Source organism: Oryctolagus cuniculus, chromosome 8 (genome assembly GCF_051225735.1).
Source record: "Oryctolagus cuniculus isolate XC-2025 breed Fujian yellow rabbit chromosome 8, ASM5122573v1, whole genome shotgun sequence".
In the NCBI taxonomy this organism is placed as follows: domain Eukaryota; kingdom Metazoa; phylum Chordata; class Mammalia; order Lagomorpha; family Leporidae; genus Oryctolagus; species Oryctolagus cuniculus.
Genome location: NC_142874.1, coordinates 30,392,367 through 30,412,606, shown reverse-complemented (window position 1 = coordinate 30,412,606; position 20,240 = coordinate 30,392,367). Strand labels below are relative to the sequence as shown.

At 48.4% G+C, this 20,240-nt stretch overlaps 1 protein-coding gene across 3 annotated transcripts in view; it reads left to right on the top strand.

Moving 5' to 3' along the window:
• Positions 1–20,240, top strand: part of PIWIL2 (piwi like RNA-mediated gene silencing 2) — a 91,312-nt gene that overhangs the window by 45,987 nt on the left and 25,085 nt on the right. For 2 of the 3 annotated variants that reach the window (XM_008249876.4, XM_089302222.1), the window contains exons 17-20: positions 142–243; positions 738–854; positions 1,958–2,046; positions 2,893–2,998. In XM_008249876.4, coding sequence (XP_008248098.1) covers positions 142–243; positions 738–854; positions 1,958–2,046; positions 2,893–2,998 — 414 coding nt within the window. Of the gene's footprint in view, positions 1–141; positions 244–737; positions 855–1,957; positions 2,047–2,892; positions 2,999–15,950; positions 17,114–20,240 lie in introns of those variants that run through there. The other variant, XM_089302223.1, reaches the window with a different exon arrangement.

The following is a 20,240-nucleotide window of genomic DNA, read 5'->3' as shown; positions in this document are numbered from 1 at the left end:
GAGCCACACAAGTGCTACTTCAGACTGCAGGACCTTCTCCTGGGTCCGTGTCCCCCGTCTCCTAGACAGCCCCTGACTGGATTCCTGTGGAGTCCCCGAGAGCCCCCGAGCTTGACTCAGCTTGTGCTGTGCTTCATGCAGGGGAAGATCCAGATGGTCGTGTGCATCATCATGGGCACCCGCGATGACCTCTACGGGGCCATCAAGAAGCTGTGCTGTGTGCAGGCCCCCGTGCCCTCACAGGTGAGTGCCACTGGGGCGGGAGGAGCTGAAGTAGCTGGCAGAAGCCAGGCTGTGGAGAGCCTTCTGGCGAGAGGTTCAGCTGCTTAGAGGAGCCTGGAAAACTGCAGATCTCTCCTGATGAGTGTTGCCCTCACGCTCCCCAGGACCGACTTGCTTGTTGAGAGGCTGAGTCACCGGGTGGTTTCACGGGCTGGGTTCTGCGAGCAGTTTGTTCTGAAAGGGGAAAGCTGTTTCCCTAAGGGACTTACAGTTCCGCTATGCACATACCCTTTTGAAAGTTTTTATTTGTCAGCTGGCTGCTTGTTTGGGTTTGTGTTTTGTATGTGTGTGTGCACAGGCTGGAAGCCCTAGAATTAGACTTACTGACTTAAAAGCTATCGTCTGCTAACTTGCCTTTCTAAGAAAGTGTGGTATTTGCTTTAGACTTGTCTGCCTTCTCTGTGAGGTTACTCATGCCCTGCTTTTCCTCATGCCTTTTGGTCCCTTCATTGTAGGTCATCAATGTCCGGACCATCGGCCAGCCCACCAGACTCCGGAGTGTGGCCCAGAAAATTCTACTTCAGATTAACTGTAAATTGGGTGGTGAGCTGTGGGGAGTGGATATTCCTCTGGTGAGTGATGTTGGGATACGTCTTTTTTTTTTTTTAATAAAGATTTAATCATTTATTTGAAAGTCGGAGTTATACAGAGAGAGGAGAGGCAGAGAGAGAGAGAGAGAGAGAGGTCTTCCATCTGATGGTTCACTCCCCAATTGGCCGCCAACAGCCAGAGCTGCACCAATCTGAAGCCAGGAGCCAGGAGCTTCTTCCAGGTCTCCTACGTGGGTGCAGGGGCCCAAGGACTTGGGCCATCTTCCACTGCTTTCCCAGGCCGTAGCAGAGAGCTGGATTGGAAGTGGAGCAGCCGGGACTAGAACCGGCGCTCATATGGGATGCCGGCGCCTCAGGCCGGGGCATTAACCCGCTGTGCCACAGCGCCGGCCCCTGGGATGCGTCCTGATTCACCTCAGTTCCCCAGAGAGTTCTGCCAGCTCTTTCCTGGTCTTCCTCATCTGGTCACCCTTCCTTCCGTTCATCAGCGCTTACCCAGAAGTCTGGGTGGCTCCCTGCCTGTGTGTGATCCATGCCCAGGAACTAAAGTATTTCTACATTTTTAAATGCTGAAAAAAAAATTAAAATAAGACTAATGGCTCATGACATGTAAAAATTATGTGAAGCAAAGTTTTTAGTGTATTTCAGTGTCCTTAAACAGAGTTTCTTTGGAACACAGCTACCCTCATTTCTGTGCTGTCTGTGCTGCCGGGTGGAAGAGTGCCTGGAGACCTCAAGGCCCACAAGGCCCACAGGCACTGTGCGTCCTCTCTGCAGGAGACGTTAGCTGATCCCCGGGCAGAACTGTGACGTTTTATTGTGTTGAACAATTGTCAGATTGGGGCTGCCAGGTTAAGCTGCCACCTGTGACTCAGGCATCCCGTATGGGCTCCAGTTCAACTCCCAGCTGCTCTGTCTGTCCTTCTCTCTCTGTAATTCTGCCTTTCAAGTAAAAAAAATAAGCCTTAAAAAACTGTCAGATTGCTTGCAGTCTGTCTTTTCCTTTTCAGAACTTACGTTATGTGTGAACAGTAGGGAGAGTTTGCTTTGGGCTGTGGATAGTAATTAAGCATGGGGTGATGGAGTTGGGTTTGGAGGTTGCCTTTGTCTTGTCTCACCCCCAGAAACAGCTGATGGTGATTGGCATGGACGTCTACCACGACCCCAGCAGGGGCATGCGCTCCGTGGTGGGCTTCGTTGCGAGCATCAATCTGTAAGTGCTGCTGCCGTTCTGTTTCAGGTGTCTGTAGTGTGGTGTGAGGGGCTCTGGGTCCCTCGTGCCTCTCTTGTTGTGACTGCTGGTTACCAGACTGGCACGGGTGTAGGTTTGTTCCCAGCTGCAGTGCTGCCTCTTCCAAGGAGGGGGCTGTCCCTTAGAGTTGGCTCCCCCCCCCAGAAATGATTTTCTTTTGTTTTCTCTGATTATAAAAATAAAATATGCTCATTCCAAGTACCTGTGGAGATTGGAAAGTGAAACTTCTTTAGGATCCACCTTTTGTTAACCATCACCAAAGGGTCAATGCATGTATGCTTCAGATTCTCTGTGCGTACGTTAGCACGTTTGCTTGTATGTGTTATATATGCACCATACAGATGCATGTGTGTGTTTCCTGTCTACACAAATGGAATATTACTGTACATACTGTTCCCCAGCTTGTTTTATTCAGTTAAGTGATGATATGTTGGACGTTCTCTTGTCGATACAAATATATCTCAATCAGTTCTTTCTTAACTGCTGCATAGAATTTATTTTAGGCTATGTCACTAACTCCTCCTGTGTTGGTGGCTATCTAAGGTAGGTAGTTAAATTTAAAGTTTCTCTATGGGATGCAGTTTTGTAGCTAATATTTGCAGTCATATGTGCATTGTTGCATTCTAGAACATGGCTTAAATACACATAACCCCCATCACTGCATGTTTCTCGTGTAACATGAATGTGTTTATTGGATGTCTGTTGGTGGACTGACTCACAGAGAAACCTGTGTGTGCTGACACTCAGACACAGGCCTCCCCTGTGACTGCTTGTTCATCTTTGTCTCTCTCCACTCGCCTGCCCCAGCACCCTTACAAAGTGGTACTCGCGAGTGGTATTCCAGATGCCGCATCAGGAGATTGTCGACAGCCTGAAGCTGTGCCTGGTGGGCTCCTTAAAAAAGTTCTATGAGGTGAGAACGGAAGTCGTGTAGTTGCTGGGTCTTACAGAAAGGCCTGCCTGGGTGAACACTTCAGCAGGAAGTTGGATGCAGTGAGCGGGATCGGGAGTCAGAGGTCAGTGTCTTCAGTGTCGTTGCTGACCCACAGCGCAAAGGTGCGGCCTTCAGCCGTCCACTTGTCCAGAACAGCTCAAAGAACTACATGCTTTGCCTTGGTTTGGTAAGTAATTCTTATTTCCCAAGTTGTCAGCGGGATGCCTGCAGCCACAATCTTCATACCCTTATCAGGGAAGTTGGGGTAGGTTTCAGCAATTAAAGAAGCTATGCGTGTACTCAGCTTTTTATGGCCGTCATTAGGCGCTGGCTCTTTTCATTTTAGTTCAAGACAAATGCCTCCCTGTCAGTCACCCCCTAGAACTCCAAGGAATGTGAACCTTGGAGAATTGCTGTCATTAATCTGATACTGGGTCGAACAGTGAGCTTGCAAAGCATGGGTTTTTGTCTTGGCCAGTACATCAAAGGAAGCTCTGATAAGTGGGTTTCGTTCTCAGGGTCAGGTCAGGGTCAGCCCCTTGCATGGAGATCGAACAGCAAGAAATCTATGGTTTGGTATCATTGAGTCAGTCTCTAGAATCCACCTCGTCTTTTTATGCTTTATTCCTCACAGTGTTCTGCAAACAGTTTGATGCTGTGTAGGTGTTACAGAGTTTGTAAAAAGAAAAAAAAATTCACACTTGTCTGCAAGAGGGTCCATGTGATATGCTGCCTTGTCTCCGAGTTCTGCCGGGTCTTCCCGTTTCTTCTTGTTTTCCTTTGGGTCCTGTTTGTGGTCTGGGACCCAGCTTTGAGATGACCTCCATGAAACCCCATTTTCCATCCCTAGCTAGAATTGTTGCTTTATACTCCTCTCCCCGGCCCAGGGGTGTGTTCTGTGAGTAGTTACTGTTTCCTGCCAGGGTTGTTATTTGTGTTCTTATTTGTTTCTCCTCCTGAGTTGTGAATTAGTTGAGCACTGGTTGGTTATTGATGACTCTGTACCACCTCAACCTAAAACTTAGTGGTGTACACTGAGCTGGGGTGATGTTCATGGTCAGGAATTTGGGCAGTGCACAGTGGACTCCAGCTCTTTCCTCACGGACTGTTTGGGCTTCCTTACACTATGGTGGCTGGGTTCAAACAGGAGGAATCGGTGAGATGGAGAGAGCCAAGTGGAAGTCATGTTGCTTTTTATGCCATTGCCATGAAAGTGCTGCAGTGTTATTCTTGCATTCTGCTTGTTGAGCTATACCTCGGTTGAAGGAGAGGGATAGATCCCACTTGCAAGTTGAGGGTGGCAAGGATCTAGAAGAACATGAGCTCTTGGAGATGTCATGGCTGCTTTCCGAGGGCGCGCTCTGCCGCAGCACAGGCATTGGCTCGGTTACTTTTCCGTTCTCTACAGTGCCGCGCACACAGCTGCCTCTTGGGGACGTTCCTCTTGATGTGTTACATAGAATTTCTAGTGCCACATATCTGTCCTAAGTGTAATAACAGTTTGTTTTGCCTTTTTTTTAGCTTAGCTATGAACTTAAATAATATTTATTAAGCTCCATTGAACCAAGTCAAAGAGAAAATATATTTATTCTAAGTCTAGAATAACACTAGTCACCCAAGTGTTTTCTGGATCAACAAGTTTCATTTGATTCAAACCCTTACTGTTACCCTCATCTTGTACCTGCTTTTGCTACTTTACCAACTGTTCTGCCCTTAGCAGAACAAATCTTCATATTTAAATTGTTTTCATCATGTTTCTTCCAGAACTTCTCTCATTCCATCGTGGTCCAAAAGCATATTATATGCCCTTGTGTACGGTTCTGACTCCTCTGGGTTGCCTGTTTTATCTGATGTTCCCATACCTCTAAATAGTTCTCGTTTTACACGTTTTCATTTCTTTCTTTCCTTCCTTCCTTCTTTTCTTTTCTTTCCTTTCCTTTCCTTTCCTTTTCCTTTTCCTTTTCCTTTTCCTTTTCCTTTCTTTTCTCTTTTCTTTCTTTTCTTTCTTTCTTTCGTCAGAGGAGACAGAGAGAGACAGAGAGAAAGGTCTTCCTTCCATTGGTTCACTCCCCAAATGGCCGCAATGGCTGGAGCTATGCCGCTCTGAAGCCAGGAGCCAGGAGCTTCTTCCTGATCTCCCACGCGGGTGGAGGGACCCAAGCACTTGGGCCATCCTCCACTGCTTTCCCAGGCCATAGCAGAGAGCTGGATTGGAAGAGGAGCAACTGGGACTAGAACCCGGTGCCCAAATGGGATGCTGGCGCCACAGGTGGAGGATTACCAAGCGAGCCACAGCGCCGGCCCCTTTGTCTCCATTTACATCATTGATTGCTAGTCTGGGTGCATCTTCTCCACTCTGCGTCTTTGATTTGTCCACTCGATTCATGTTTAATAATAAAATGCACCTAAATATCTTGTTTTAAATATTTTTTATATGTAGGAGTTACACACACACACTCACACACACAGGTCTTCCATCCAGTGGTTCACTCCCCAACTGGCTACAATGGGCAGGGATGGGCCAGGCCAAAGCCAGGAATCAGGAGTCAGGAATTCTTCCAGGTCTCCCATGTGGGTTGCAGGGGTCCAAACACTGTAGTCCCCTTCTGTTGCTTTCTGAGGCACATGAGCAGGGAGCTGGATGGAAGTGGAGCAGCCGGGGCTCAAACCGTCAATGGGATGCCAGCATTGCAGGCAGTGGCTCTGTTACACCACAACGCCGGGCCCACACCTCTATCCTTTCCTTAAATAGTTGATTTTTCTAATTTCCCTTTGCTGTGTTGGGATTTTCCTTGGTGGATACACTTCCCTTAAAAGCATGCCATGGAGAAGGGGGTGCATTTAGCCTAGTAGTTAAGATACCTACAGACCCAGCCGTAGCTCCTGACTCCAGCTTCCTGCAATTGTGGATCCTGGGAGGCAGTGGTGGTGCTGAAGTAGCTGGGTTCTTACCACGTATGAGTGAGAACTGCACTGAGTTCCTGGCCCATTGTGGTGGGCAGGAGGTGTGACGAGAGCAGTGGGAGCTCTTGTCTCTCTCAAACGAATACGCATCTTTTATACATATATAAAACGTGTGTAAGTTATATATATAGGACAGGTGTTTATCTGGCAGCTAAGATGCAGGTTAGGATGCCACGCCCCCCAGAAGACAGTCCCTGGGGTTCGTATCTAGCTCTGGCTCCTGACTCCAGGTTCCTGCTGGTGCAGACCCTGGGAGGCCGCAGTGCAGACTACCGCGTGAAACCTGAATTGAGTTCCTGATGCTGGCTCCAGCCTGAGCCAGCCCCAGCTGTTGTGGGCCTCTGGGAAATGAACCAGCACAGGGGGGAGTCTGTTCTTGCTCTTGTGTGTACTCTCTCTTGCTGTCTCTAAAGTTACAACAAAGCTTCAAGTTGTGATGGCTGTCCTGTCTGAAGCCAGGCACTTGAATTTTCAGAAGTTGCTTTACCAGTAACATTTTCCTTTTTGGCACACGGTCCATATTCATTCATTACGTAACTGTTTAGTAAATGATTATTGGGCCCTGGACACTGTTCTAGACACTGGAGAAACAATGATGGACAGAAAAGGTGAGGCCACGCTTTCCCACGGCTTCTGTTCTACTGGGGGTGATTTTTTTTTGTTTATGTAGTTGTCTGTATGTTATATAATGATGTGCGTTATGTACATTTAAAAATAATTATGGGCCGGCGCTGAGGCTCACTAGGCTAATCCTCCACCTGTGGCGTCAGCACCCCGGGTTCTAGTCCCGGTCGGGGCGCCGGATTCTGTCCCGGTTGCCCCTCTTCCAGGCCAGCTCTCTGCTGTGGCCTGGGAAGGCAGTGGAGGATGGCCAAGGTGCTTGGGCCCTGCACCCCATGGGAGACCAGGAGAAGCACCTGGCTCCTGGCTTTGGATCAGCGCAGCGCGACAGCTGTAGCGGCTATTTGGGGGGTGAACAACAGAAAAGGAAGACCGTCTTCTCTGTTTCTCTCTCTCACTGTCTAACTCTGCTTGTCAATAAATAATAATAATAATAATAATGTATAATTTTTTAATATTTGTTTTCATCTTATTTGAAAGGCTGAGTGGCAGAGAAGAAGAGACAGAGATCCCTACATTCCCAACACAGTCAGGACTTGGACACATTGAAGCCCGGAGCCTGAGCTCGAGCGGGGTCTCCCACATGGGTGGCAGGGACCCAAGTACTTGGGCCATCTGCTGCCGGCCAGGCTGTGCTGTAGCAGAAAGCTCTATCAGAAGTAGATCAGCTGGTTCTTACACTAGCACTTCCATATGGGATCCAGGCATCTTAAGCAGCGACTTAATTGCTGTGCCAAATGCCTGCCCCTAGGTGTAGATTTTGAATTGTTGTTTGGTACACTTCAAAAGGGATATAGTGGAGCTGGTGCTGTGGCACAGTGGGTTAAAGCCCTGGCCTGCAGCGCTGGTTCTAGTCTGGTTCGTGTCCCAGCTGCTCCTCTTCCAATCCAGCTCTCTGCTATGGCCTGGGAAAGCAGTAGAGGATGGTCCAAGTGCTTGGGCCCCTGTACCCACATGGGAGACTCAGAAGAAGCTCCTGGCTCCTGGCTTTGGATCTGTGCAGCTCCGGCCGTTGCGGCCACCTGGGGAGTGAACCAGCGGAAGGAAGACCTGTCTCTACCTCTCTCTGTAACTCTGTCTTTCAAATAAATAAAAATAAATCTTTTAAAAAAAAGTGATATGGTAAAAGAAGTGGCTAGGTAGTTGCTCTAGGTTGGGTTGTCATGGAGGGCCTGTTTTCTGATATCTGAGTAACAAGGAAGAGCCAGCCATGTGCAGGGAGGCACACAGGCAAAAGGAATGGCTGGCACTTCAATGGCTTTAAGGTGGGAATAAGCTTGGTGGTGTGGTGTGTTCAGGGACTGAACAAGTTCAAGGCACTGGTAGGGCAAGAAGTGGTCAGATTATGTTTTTGTCTCTTAGTTGGGATTTTACTGTTTTTGAGTTTAGGCAAAAACAGGTAGCTTGGGTTGGGAGTGATGGAAAGAAAAATACTGCCTGAAGGGCTGTTCTTGGGGTGGAAGTGCCAGTATTTGTTGACCTTGCAAATGTCAGTGGGAGAAGAGTGCACGAGGCATGAGGAGTAATTTCTAAATGTTTGGCTTGAACTTGGTTACTAGTGCCATTCTCTTAGAAAATGTAAAATTGAGAAAAAGTCAAGAGTTTATGTTTTTATTTTGTTAGGTTTGCTGGGTTTGGCCTCTCTGTGGAGCTGTGAGGTAGGGTAGTGTGGGGTTCTGGGAAGAGCCATCTGCATTTAGATATAGCTACCTCACCCAGAGAGAAAATTAGATGAAGAAAAGGCAGCCCAAGACCTGGGCACTTAAATACTCCTATTTAGTAGCTGAAGACTAAGGAAAAACAAAACAAAACAAAACAAAACAAAAAACAAGGAGAGGGCGTCACAGAAGCCAGTAAAAGAAAGCATTGTAAAAGGGGAAGGTGACAACTCTTACAGGTACTTCTGGTGAGTGGATAAGATCAGAACAGAAAAGTAACTGTTGGATTTGTCAACATGGTGGGAGGCGGTGAGGGTGGGACCCTGATTGCAATGGGTGGCGAGAAATTACAAGAGGAGAATTAGAGATGGCAACACAGGCTTTTTTATTCTGTGGAAAACACTTTTCTCTTTTCATCAGAATTGTGTGTGTGTGTGTGTGTGTGTATGTGAGAGAGAGGGAGGGAGGGAGAGAGAGTGAGAGAGAGAGAGATGATACAGAGGGAAAAAAACAAACCCAGTTTCTTGTATACTCCTAAAACGGATCACCCTGATACCAGATGTGTATGGCTTTTCAGCACATACCACACATGCAGTTAATTCTGCAGAGGAGTTCTGTCCTCTAATTCAATTCAGTTTTAACACTGCCTACCAGAGATAGCATCAGATCCCACGGTTCAAGCACTCGGTTCCCAAGTCTACACCCCTTTCAGATACCACGTTTTATCTGTGCTTTTGATAAACCTGCTGTGAATAGGGTTTCCACAGTCCCCTCCTTGGGGTTGATTGACTTGCTTGAATGACCCACAGAACGCGGGGAAACGACGTTTGCTGGTTTATTACAAAGGACGTCACAAAGGCTACAGATGCATAGGGCGATTTATGGGGGGTGGGTCATGTAGCTTCCTGTCTTCTCTAGGCACTTCCACCTGTTCACTTACTGAGACGCTCTGGACCCTTTCCTCTTGGATTCCTATGGAGGCTTCATCACGTAGTCATGATTGATGGAATCATCAGCTGTTGGCGATCAGAGCGACCTACAGCCCCTCCCTGGTGGTTTGGGGATGGAGCTGAAAGTCCGAGCTGTGATGCTGTCACCTTTCTGTTGACTGGCCACCATCCTGAGCCTGCCTGGAAGCTGCTGGTCAACTCATTAGCATATAAAAAGACACTCATCACAGTGGAGAGCATAAGGATTTTAGGAGTTGTGTGCCAGGAAAAAGGATGAGAATTGGATGTATGTGTTTCACAGTATCACAGTACGTGTTCACATATATGTAGTCTAAGTGTCAAATCGTTTGTTTTAGTGTCCTAGAGTTGCTGTAACAAATATCACAAACTGGGTAGCCAAGAGAAATGCAGTCTCCCAGCTCTGAGGCTACAAGTCCAAAATGCAGGAGTCAGCAGGGCCGTGGTCCCTCTGAATGCTCCTTACTTCCCCTGGCTTCGGGTTGTGGCTAGCCACTCTTGGCATTCTTTGGTAATGTTCCAGACTCAGCCTTCACGGTTACATAGCAGTGTTTCTCTGTGTCTCTGCATTGTCCTTGTAGCTTTCCTTAGAATGACTCTAGTCATTGGATCTAAGACCAACCTAATCTGGTGTTACCTCATCTTACTTTGGTTATATCTACAAAGACTTGTTTCCAGATAAGGACACATTCACAGGTACTGAGGATTAGAACTTGAACGTAGTTTTTGGAGGATTAGTTCAACCTGTAACAATGTCAAAAAAGCATATAAAGAAAAGCAGATTCCCAGTCTGTTCCTTCCCACCTCCTTGTTCAGCTTCCAGAGGCAACACTTTCAGCTTTGTTGTAGCTTTCTTCTGGCATGCGTCTCCATACCCTTAAATCACACATTCTTTGCTCTTTTGATTTGAGGCATTGATCCTCCTGCTGTGGAAATGAGGATGTGGCTCCCACGGCACTGGCAGTCACACCCTCACTCCTTCCCTGGAGTGACCAGAAGATTGTGCTGTAAAATCTAGTTAGATCGCTTGTTAGTGTTCATGGTATTATTACCCTTAAATCACATACTATGGTTGCAAATGGTGTACGGTTTTTGGCTTTTTTCCCTGGAGTTAGTAATTGCCTCACTTTTTCTCTGCCTAGTTTTCTGTCTATTTACCGAGAACTTCAGAACTTTCCTTACAGTGCAGCCACACCTAGTAATCCATAAATTCCTTATTATTTTGGAGATCTCCTTACTAGAACTCTTCATTATCCTAGAGCAGTCTGACCTAACTGCTTACTTTCCATGCTTATATATTGGCTTGGGATTTTCCTTTACCATCTGAGAGCTTTCTTTTGATTGTTTTCTGTGTGGAAATATCTTTACATTTCTTGGTTTATTTTATTGTTTTTGAATGATTCTTCCAGTAGCTTCTTGAAAAAATAGAGGTTTTTAAATGTCTAAAGCTACCTTTATTTTACCCATCCCACATGCTAGGTTGATAGTTTGTTATATAGGATTTGGGGTTGTCAGTCATTTCTGCTCAGAATTTTGAAGGCATGGCTTCCCTGTCTTCTGTATTCTAGTATTGTTAACAGTCTTCAGCTTACTTCTGATGCCTTGTGTGTGACTTTTTTTTTTTTTGTCTCTTTCTGTTTATCTGTTTATTCTCAGCATTCTGGAATGGCACAATGTGCCTTTGGGTAGGTGTTTATCATTTATTATACTGGGCATTTACTGGGCCCTTTTAATCTGGAAATATTCCTGTGGTTCTACCGAATTTTCTTCTTCTGCGAGTTCTTTGATGCTTTCTTCTCATGATTCCTGGTTGCTCTTTCTGGTCTTGTATATTTAAGTCTCTAATTTTTAAAAATTATTTATTTATTTGTTTGAAAGTCAGAGTTACAGAGAGAGGAGAGGCAGAGAGACAGAGAGGTCTTCCATCCCCTGGTTCACTCCCAGGTTGGCCGCAATGGCTGAAGCTGCACTCATCCAAAGCCAGGAGCCAGGAGCTTCTTCTGGGTCTCCCAAGCGGGTACAGGGGCCCAAGCACTTGGGCCATCTTATTCTCCTTTCCCAGGCCATAGCAGAGACCTAGATTGGAAGTGGAGCAGCTGGGTCTCGAACCGGTGCCCATATGGGATGCCAGCACTGCTGGTGGCGACTTCACCTACTACACCACAGCGCCGGCCCCTAAGTCTCTAATGTCTCTCATGTTTTTCATATCTTTCTCTAATTCTAGTTTCTTTGTAATTTCCTTTATTTTCCTTTCTGTAAATACTAATTTTAGAGATCTGGTTGTTAATGTGGGAGTTTAGGAACCAACAATGAAGTTAAAGGGAACAGTCCTAGAGACTGCTTTTTAAAATTTTGTTCACGGTTATTTATTTAAAAGAGTGAGAGAAGAAGGGTGGGAATGAGAGAGATCATCTTCCATCTGCTGGTTCACTCCCCAAATGCCTTCAACAGCCAGGCTGGGCCAGGCCAAAGCCAGGAGCCCTGAACTCCATCCGAATCTTCCACATCCGTTGCAAGGGCCCAGCTACTTGGGCCATCATCTGCTACCCACTAGGTTGTGAGTAGAGAGCAGGATTGGACACAATATGGGGTGTAGGTGTCACAGTGACCCTCTGCACTGTATCTGATACCAGTTGCAAGGTGGGGCAGGACATTTCCCAAAATCATGCTCGCTTTTTTTAAGATTTTATTTATTTAGAAAGAGTTGCAGAGAAAGAGGGAGAGACAGAGAGGTCTTCCATCCTCTGTTTTGTGCCCCAGATGACCACAACAGCCAGCGCTGGGCCAGGAGCTTCATCCAGATCTCCCATGCATATGACAGGGTTCCAGACACTTGGGCCATCTGCTGCTGCTTTTCCGAGGCCACTAACTGGAAGCTGGATCAGCAGTGGAGCAGCCGGGACATGAACTGATGCCTATTTGGGATGCTGGCATGGGAGTGGAGCAGCTGGGGTGTGAATTGGTGCCCATTTGGGATACTGGCATCGCAGGTAGCCTCTTCACCCAGAACAGCACAGCATCAGCCTCCATGCTTGGGTTATTTAGAGGCAGGGAAAGACCCCACTGGTTCACCACCACCACCACCACCATCACCAACCCCCCACCCCCGACATTCACAATAGCCCCCAGCTGGGGCCAAAGGCAGGAGCTAAATTCAATCCAAGTTTCCCACAGCGGGGACAGGGACTCCGCTAACTCAAGCCGTCAGCTAACGGCTCCCCAGGTGCTCATCACTGGGAAGCTGGAATCAGGAGAGGAGCAGGAATGGAGCCCAGGCATGTGGACATTCCAATCCCCAGGCCAAATGCCCACCCCCGTGCTCGCTTTGATGACTTACTGAAGGCAGTCCACAGAACTCCCTGAGAGCTGTCCTTGTGGTTGTGTTCATACTAGGAAGAGGGTGTGGATTATAGTTAGCCCAGGGAAGAAGTGTGTACCTGAGTCCAGGAGGAGTCCTGTGCGTGGCACATGGATAGTCCTCCCCCTCAGCCTGGGTGCACAGAGGCTCCCTGGGGCTCAGTACACAGGTGTGATCCTTCTCAACCCTCTGTGTGTTACCCAAGGCACCACTGAAGTGTTGTTTCTAGACCTTAGAGGCAGCTTCCAGAAGCCATGGACAAAGGGCAGACTTCTCTATATGTGAGGTAAATTCTTCCCTGTAGTCACCCCCTGACTTGGACTAGAGTTCTCGTACAGCACAGCCATACTTGTCTGGCAGTCTACATTTAGTGTAGCATTTATGTGATACACCCAGTCATAGTATCATCACAAACATGCCTGACGTGTGGAGGAGCCAGTATGAAGGAGGGAAAGATTGAAACAACAGCAGCCAGCAGCCAATCTTTGCTAAGAAGCCATTGCACACATTTTCAATTTTTAACAATTTTTATTCCATGAATACACTTTTTAAAAAAAAGATGTATTTATTTATTTGAAAGGCAGAGTTAGAAAAAGATCTTCCATCCTCTGACTCATTCCCCAAATGGCTGCAATGGTTGGCTCTGGGCTGATTCAAAGCCAGGAGCCAGGAACTTCTTCCAGGTCTTCCATGTGAGTACAGGGGCTCAAGTACATGGGCCATTCCTCTGCTGCTTTCTTGGGCATAATAGCAGGGAGCTGGATCAGAAGTGGAGCAGTCAGGATTCGAACCAGTACCTGATGCTGGTGCCGCAGTCGGTGGCTTTACCTGCTAGGCTATGGCACCAGCCCCTCCGTGAATATACTCTTGTTTGTTTGTTTTTTATTTATTTTTTTTATTTTTTGATAGGCAGAGTGGACAGTGAGAGACAGAGAGAAAGGTCTTCCTTTACCGTTGGTTCATCCTCCAATGGCCGCTGCGGCCAGTGCATAGCGGCTGACGCACCGCGCTGATCCGAAGCCAGGAGCCAGGTACTTATCCTGGTCTCCCATGGGGTGCAGGGCCCAAGCACCTGGGCCATCCTCCACTGCACTCCCTGGCCACAGCAGAGAGCTGGGCTGGAAGAGGGGCAACCGGGACAGAATCTGGTGCCCCGACCGGGACTAGAACCCGGTGTGCCAGCGCCGCAAGGTGGAGGATTAGTCTAGTGAGCCACGGTGCTGGCCTGTTTGTTTTTAAATATTTTATTTATTTATTTGAGAGAATTAGAGAGATGGAGAGACAGAGATCTTTCATCTGCTGGTTCACTCCCCGAATGGCCTCAATAGCCTAAGCCGGGCCGATCTGAAGCCAGGACTCGAATCAGTGCCCATATGGAGTGCTGGCGCCGTGGGCAGAGGCTTACCCCACGACACCACAGCACTGGCCCACATGAATGCACACTTAAAATTATATTCATTTGAGAGACAGGGAGAAAGAAAAACCAGAGAAGGCTCCCATCCGCTAGTTCACTTCCCAAAATGCTTGTAGTAGCTAATGCTAGTCCAGGTCAAAGCTGGAAGCCAGAACTCAATGTAGGGCTCACGTGTGGGTAGCAGGGGCCGACTGCTGCCTCAGGGTATGCATTAGCAGGAAGCTGGAGGTGGAGCAGGGGCTGGAACCTAGGCATTCTGATTTGGGATATATGCTTTCCAACTGGCAGCTGAACTGGCACCAAACACCTGCCCCCTTCTTAAATTTTTGTACTAATGTGATGACTTCACCCTGACTAACCAGCATGGGAACTTCAGTAAACCTGTGCATAGAGGTTAGCTACGTGCAGTCTGCTCGGGCCAGGTTTGCTTCCTGTAGTGCAACCGCCTGAGGGAGCTTTGCCCCCGTTTCCCAGTACAGTCAATGATCAGTATCACCCTAAGACTTGCTGACCCGGTCGCTCCTCTTCCAGGCCAGCTCTCTGCTGTGGCCTGGGAGTGCAGTGGAGGATGGCCCAAGTGCTTGGGCCCTGCACCCCATGGGAGACCAGGAGAAGAACCTGGCTCCTGCCTTCAGATAGGCGCGGTGCGCCAGCCGCAGCGCACCGGCCGCGGCGGCTATTGGAGGGTGAACCAACGGTAAAGGAAGACCTTTCTCTCTCTCTCTCTCACTGTCCACTCTGCCTGTCAAAAAAAAAAAAAAAAAAAAAAAAGACCTGCTGACATGAGTTAGTTGACTCTGACTAACATGATTAGCATCATGCGGTTAGTGATACAGTATGAATAATTAGTCCAGTTCATCATTACATTGCACAGCCAAAACATCTCCCAGAGCTGTGCCACCTGGGTTTGCAGGCTCCGCTTGGCATTGGCAGGTTCCCGGATAGTAGTCCTCTCGGCAACGTGGCTTTAGTTCTTTAGGCGTCTGATTTTCTTGGCTTACCAGACAGTGTCATCTCCTGATCCACCAGTGTAACACTGTATTTCTCTCACTGCATGGCTGTCTGTTCCTGTGTGTACGCCCAGCAACCTTCCTTTTCTCCACTGACATCCGGGCCTTTGCACCTTTGGACGGGCATTAGCTTTGGCCGTTGTGCTGCTCTAGATTGCCGGCAGTACTTGCTGCTAGTGCAGCCGAGTCTCTCTCCCTCGGGTCGCTCCCATCCATACAACAGCAGGGTAATGTAAGTAGAGACCAGTGGGCTGTGTGACCAAGGCGGTATCGCTGAAATCCCTGCGCACCTCACCTGGCCAGATGGAGTGAAGGCCCTTAGCCACTCTAACACAGTGTCAGGTGGAGGTGGAGTTGCTTGCTTAGGGATTATTGTGGGTTTAATTGTATCCCCAAGAAAATGAAATCCTATCTGCAGTACCTGTGAATGTGACCTTATTGAGAAATAGGGTCTGTGGTGGAAAAAAGCACGCCTGTGACACAGTGGGCTGAGCTGCCACTTCGGATGCCCACATCCCATATAAGAAAGCTGGCTCAAGTCCTGGCTACACTGCTTCTAACCCAGCTTTCTGCTGGTACGTCCTGGGAGGCAGCAGACAGCAGCCTGCGTGCTCGGGCCCTGCACCTGCGTGGGAGACCCGGATGGAGTGCCATGCTCCTGGCTTCTGCCTGGCCAAGCCCTGGTGGTTTCAGGCATTTGGGGAGTGAAGCAGCAGATGAAAGATTTCTCTCTCTCTCTCTCTGTCTCTCTCTGTCTCTCTCTGTCTCTGTCTCTCCCTCCTTCCTTCCCTCTGCCCGCCCCCATCTCTCATTCTGCCTTTCAAGTAAATGAAAATAAATGAATATTTCTTTAAAAGAAGAAATAAGATCCTTACAGATGGTCAAGTGAGGGGGAGGTCATTGGAGTGAACCTTAATCCGGTGTAACTGTGTCCTTAGGAAAAGTTTGGACACAGAGGAAGGATGACGGAAGACACAGAACATACACCGCCTGTGAGACCACGGGAACCAGGAGGGGGAGAAGCAGGGCCTCTCAGGGCCCTCAGAAGAAGCGGCTCTGTCGGCACTTGACCTTGACCTTCCGCCCTACAAAACTGAGACAAAAGATTTCCTTTGTTGTTTAAACCAGCAAGTTTGCTATGTTGCTATGGCAACCCTAGTCACTCAGAGTGATCTTCCCAGCTTCTGGCTCCTGCAGTTACAGCCCTGGTCCCAGGACCACAGTATCAGGCAGGGAAAAAGTGCCGAGGTCACGCAGAGGGGACTAAAGAACGGAAGAGCCGGCTCTAGTTGTGCCAGTGTCAGGGCCCTGTGAAAAGGAGTACGTAGACATACCACCGGCCTTCCAACCCCTTTGCCCTAGATCCAGCAGGAGAGGGGACAGTCGTGTAGCCCCACTCATGCTGTGTGTGAGCACGCAGTCATGGGAGCATGTCCGCCAGTTCTTCACGTTCTAGACCTTCAACAAGTGTTGCAGTTCCCGTACTAGGTCTCTGTCAGGCGGTCTCTGTGAGGATGCACGTGTGTTCCTTGGTCTGAAGAAAGGTTGGTGCAGTGGCTTCTGTGCTAGTCCTTTTATAAACTAGTTTGTGCACGTGCATCCACCAGCAGGTATGCAAGGGCCAGGCCAGAATCAGTGTCCCTGGCAGGAGCTCTTGTGGCCCCTGGAGTTAGCATGGTCAGTTCAGCTTGCCATGTACTCGGGGGGCCTTCCCTGGGAATCTGCCCATGGCCATCTGCGCTTGCATGTGGTCAGCACTTGTGCTTGAGCGGGTGTGAGAGGAGGTCTGGGTTCAGCCCATTGCCCTGTTGCCATAGCTGCCCACAAACACTCATTTCATGGGGACAGGCGCCACCTCCAGTCACCTTCCCACCCGAGAAGGAGGTATTCCACGTGAGCATTGGACGTGCCCTGATTTCTTATTTTTTCTGAATTGCAGTGAAATAAAATAACATGTAACTAACATGTAATTTAGGACATACAATGGAGAAAAAACAAAAAGGATACAAAATACATGTCAGTTACATTTAGTGTATTTACAGTGTTGTACAGTGACCAACCCTAACTTCAAAACTCTCATCACCCCCCCAAAAAAAACGCCCTGTACCTGTTAACTAATCATTCCCAATTCACCTCTCCCCTACTGCTGGTAGTATCTAATCTTCTTTCTGTGGCTTTGCCTAATTGAGCATATGTTACACCAGTAATTATAAAATATGTGACCTTACACCAAGCATGATGTTTTTAAGGTTCATCCACATTGGAGCATTTATCAATCCTTTATTCTGTTTCGTGGTTGAGTAATATTCCATTATAAGTTTATTCCGCAGTTTATTTATTTATTCACGTGTTGGACATTCAGAAAGAGGAAGTCATCGACAGGGATTGCTCACTCACTGGTTCACTCCCCAAATGCCCACAACAGCTGGGACTGGGTCAGGAGCCAGAAATGCAGCCTGAGCCTCCCATGTGGATGGCAGGGACCCGCCTACTTCTGCCATCACTTGCCCCCTCCTGGGTGCACAGCATCACGAAGCTGGGTCCAGGAGTGGAGTTGAGAGTCCAGCCCAGGCGCTGGGATCGGGGCTGTGGGCGTACCAAGTGGCATCTACGTTGTCGCACCAGCGTCTGCCCTGTTCCCTCCTTTTTGCTATCGTAGAGAATGCCGCTGTGAGTTTGCCTGCACGTGCATTTGTTGGGTACTTGTTTTCATCCTCTTGTGTACATGTATCTAGGTATGAAATTGCTGGAGCACTTGGTAATTCTTTTTTTTTTTTTTTAATTATTTATTTATTTAAAAGGCAGATTCCCAGAGAGGCAGAGAGAGAGGGAGAGAAAGTCTTCCATCCTCTGGTTCACTCCTCAGATGGCAGCAATGGCTAGAGCTACACCGATCCAAAGCCAGGAGCCAGGAGCTTCTTCCAGGTCTCCCACATGGGTGCAGGGGCCTGAGGACTTGGGCCATCTTCTACTGCTTTCCCAGGCCATAGCAGAGCTGGATCGGAAGTGGAGCAGCTGGGACTCAAACCAGCACCTATATGGGATGCCGGCACTGCAGGCGGCAGCTTTACCCCATATACCACAGCACCGACCCCTAGTGATTATTTTTTTTAAGGTTTATTTTATTTATTTGAAGGAGTTACAGAGGTAGAGACAGAGAAAGAAAGGTTTTCCATCCACTGCTTGAGTCCCCAAATGATTGCAATGGCCAGAGCTGAGCTGATCCAAATCTTGGAGCCAGGAGCTTCTTCCAGGTCTCCCACGTTGATGCAGAGGCCTAAGTACTTGGGTTGTCTTCTGCTGCTTTCCCAGGCCATAACAGAGAGCTGGATTGGAAGAGGAGTAGCTGAGACTTGAACTGGCACCCATATGGATTGCTGGCGCTCAGGCCAGGGTTTTAACTCTCTGTGCCACAGCACCGGCCCCTAATCTTTAACTTTTGAGGAACCACCAAGCCATTTTCCACAGTGGCCTGTACCTTCGTCCATTCCTACCAACAATGTTCAGTCTCTTTACATCGTTTCCAGTATTAGCTGTTTTCTGGTGGTTTTCAAAAGTAATATTTTTCATGTTTATTTTTTCATCTACTTGAAAGGTGGAGCAAGAGTACATGAGAGAGATCTCCCACCCACCAGTTCACTCCTCAAATGCCTGGGCCGGGCCAGGCCAGGAGTCTGACACTCCATCTGGGTCTCCCCCATGGCTGATAGCAGCCCTCACCTGCTGCCTTCCTGGATGCATTGGCAAGAAACTGCATTGGAAGCAGAGTGACTGCTTTAAACTGGTGTGGCATGGCAGCATCCCCAGCAGAGGCCCACTGATTTTTTTAAATAGCCACTATGAAATTAAATTTTGAGTTTCATTTAAAAATTTATTTATGTGTCGGGGGTAGGGTGCTCCAGTCCACTGGTTCATGCCCTAAATGCTTGCGTCGACCAAGGGGCTGAAACTCAAGCAAGGGGTACAGTCCAGGTCTCCTACATGGGTGGCAGGAATGCAGCCACTGGAGCCTTCACTGCTGCCTCAGGTCCACACTAGCAGGAAGGGGATTCAGGAGCCAGAAGTGGGAGTCGTGATGCGAGGTAGAGGTGCACTGATCAGCATCTCAACCACGGGGCCAGATCTACCTGTGTCTCACTGACATGCCTTTCTTAATGACCAGTGCTGCTGATGGCTTCCGTGTGCCTGTTTGGCCATTTGTATCATTATTTGATGAAATCTCTTCAAGGGGCCAGCATTGTGGCGTAGTAGGTAAAGCTGACACCTGTGCATCCGCATCCCATACGGGCACGAGTTTGAGACCTGGCTGTTCCACTTCCCATCTGGCTCCTTGCTGATGTGCCTAGGAAAGCAGTGGAAGGTGGCCCAAGGGATTGGGTCTCTGCTGCCTAACGGGAGATGCGGAAGAAGTTCCAGTCTCTTGGCTTCAGCCTGACATTTAGGGAGTTGCGGCCATTTGGGGAGTAACCATTTTATGGAAGATTCTCTCTCTCTCTGTCTCTCCCTCTCTTTCTGTAGCTCTGCCTTTCGAATAAAGAAATATCTACTCAGTTCCATTGCCCATTTTTTGATTGATTAATGTATCTTTACTTGATAGGGGGTGGTGGGGAAGATGGATGGAGATCTTCCACCTACTGGTTCACTCGCAAATGCCAGATGCCTGCCCCATCCCTGTGTTGTGTTCTAACTTTTATGATTTTACCTTCTATGTTTAGTCATTGGTCCGCCCTGAGGGCAGCATAGGGTGCAAGTCTGCTCTTCTGCACATGGGTGTCTGCTTGTCACAGCACCGTTTGTTGCAGAGACTTCTCTTCTTGCATTGTGTGACCTTGGCATCCTTGTCAAGCATCTCTGGTGTTTGGGCTTCTTTTTGGACTCTTCCGTCTGTCTCATTGTATATGTGTCTTCTTAGGCCAGCACCACACTGCTGTAGTTGCTGTTGCTTTGTAGTATTTTTATTAATATTTATTTATTTGAAAGTCAGAGTTACACAGAGGAGAGGAGAGGCAGAGGCAGAGAGAGAGGTCCTCCATCTGCTGGTTCACTCCCCAGATGGCCGCAACCACCAGAGCTGCGCCGATCTGAAGCCAGGAGCTTCTTCTGGGTCTCCCATGTGGGTGCAGGGGCCCAAGGACTTGGGCCATCTTCTTCTGCTTTCCCAGGCCATAGCAGGGATGGGAAGTGGAGCAGCCGGGTCTCAAACCGGCGCCCATATGGGATGCGGGCAC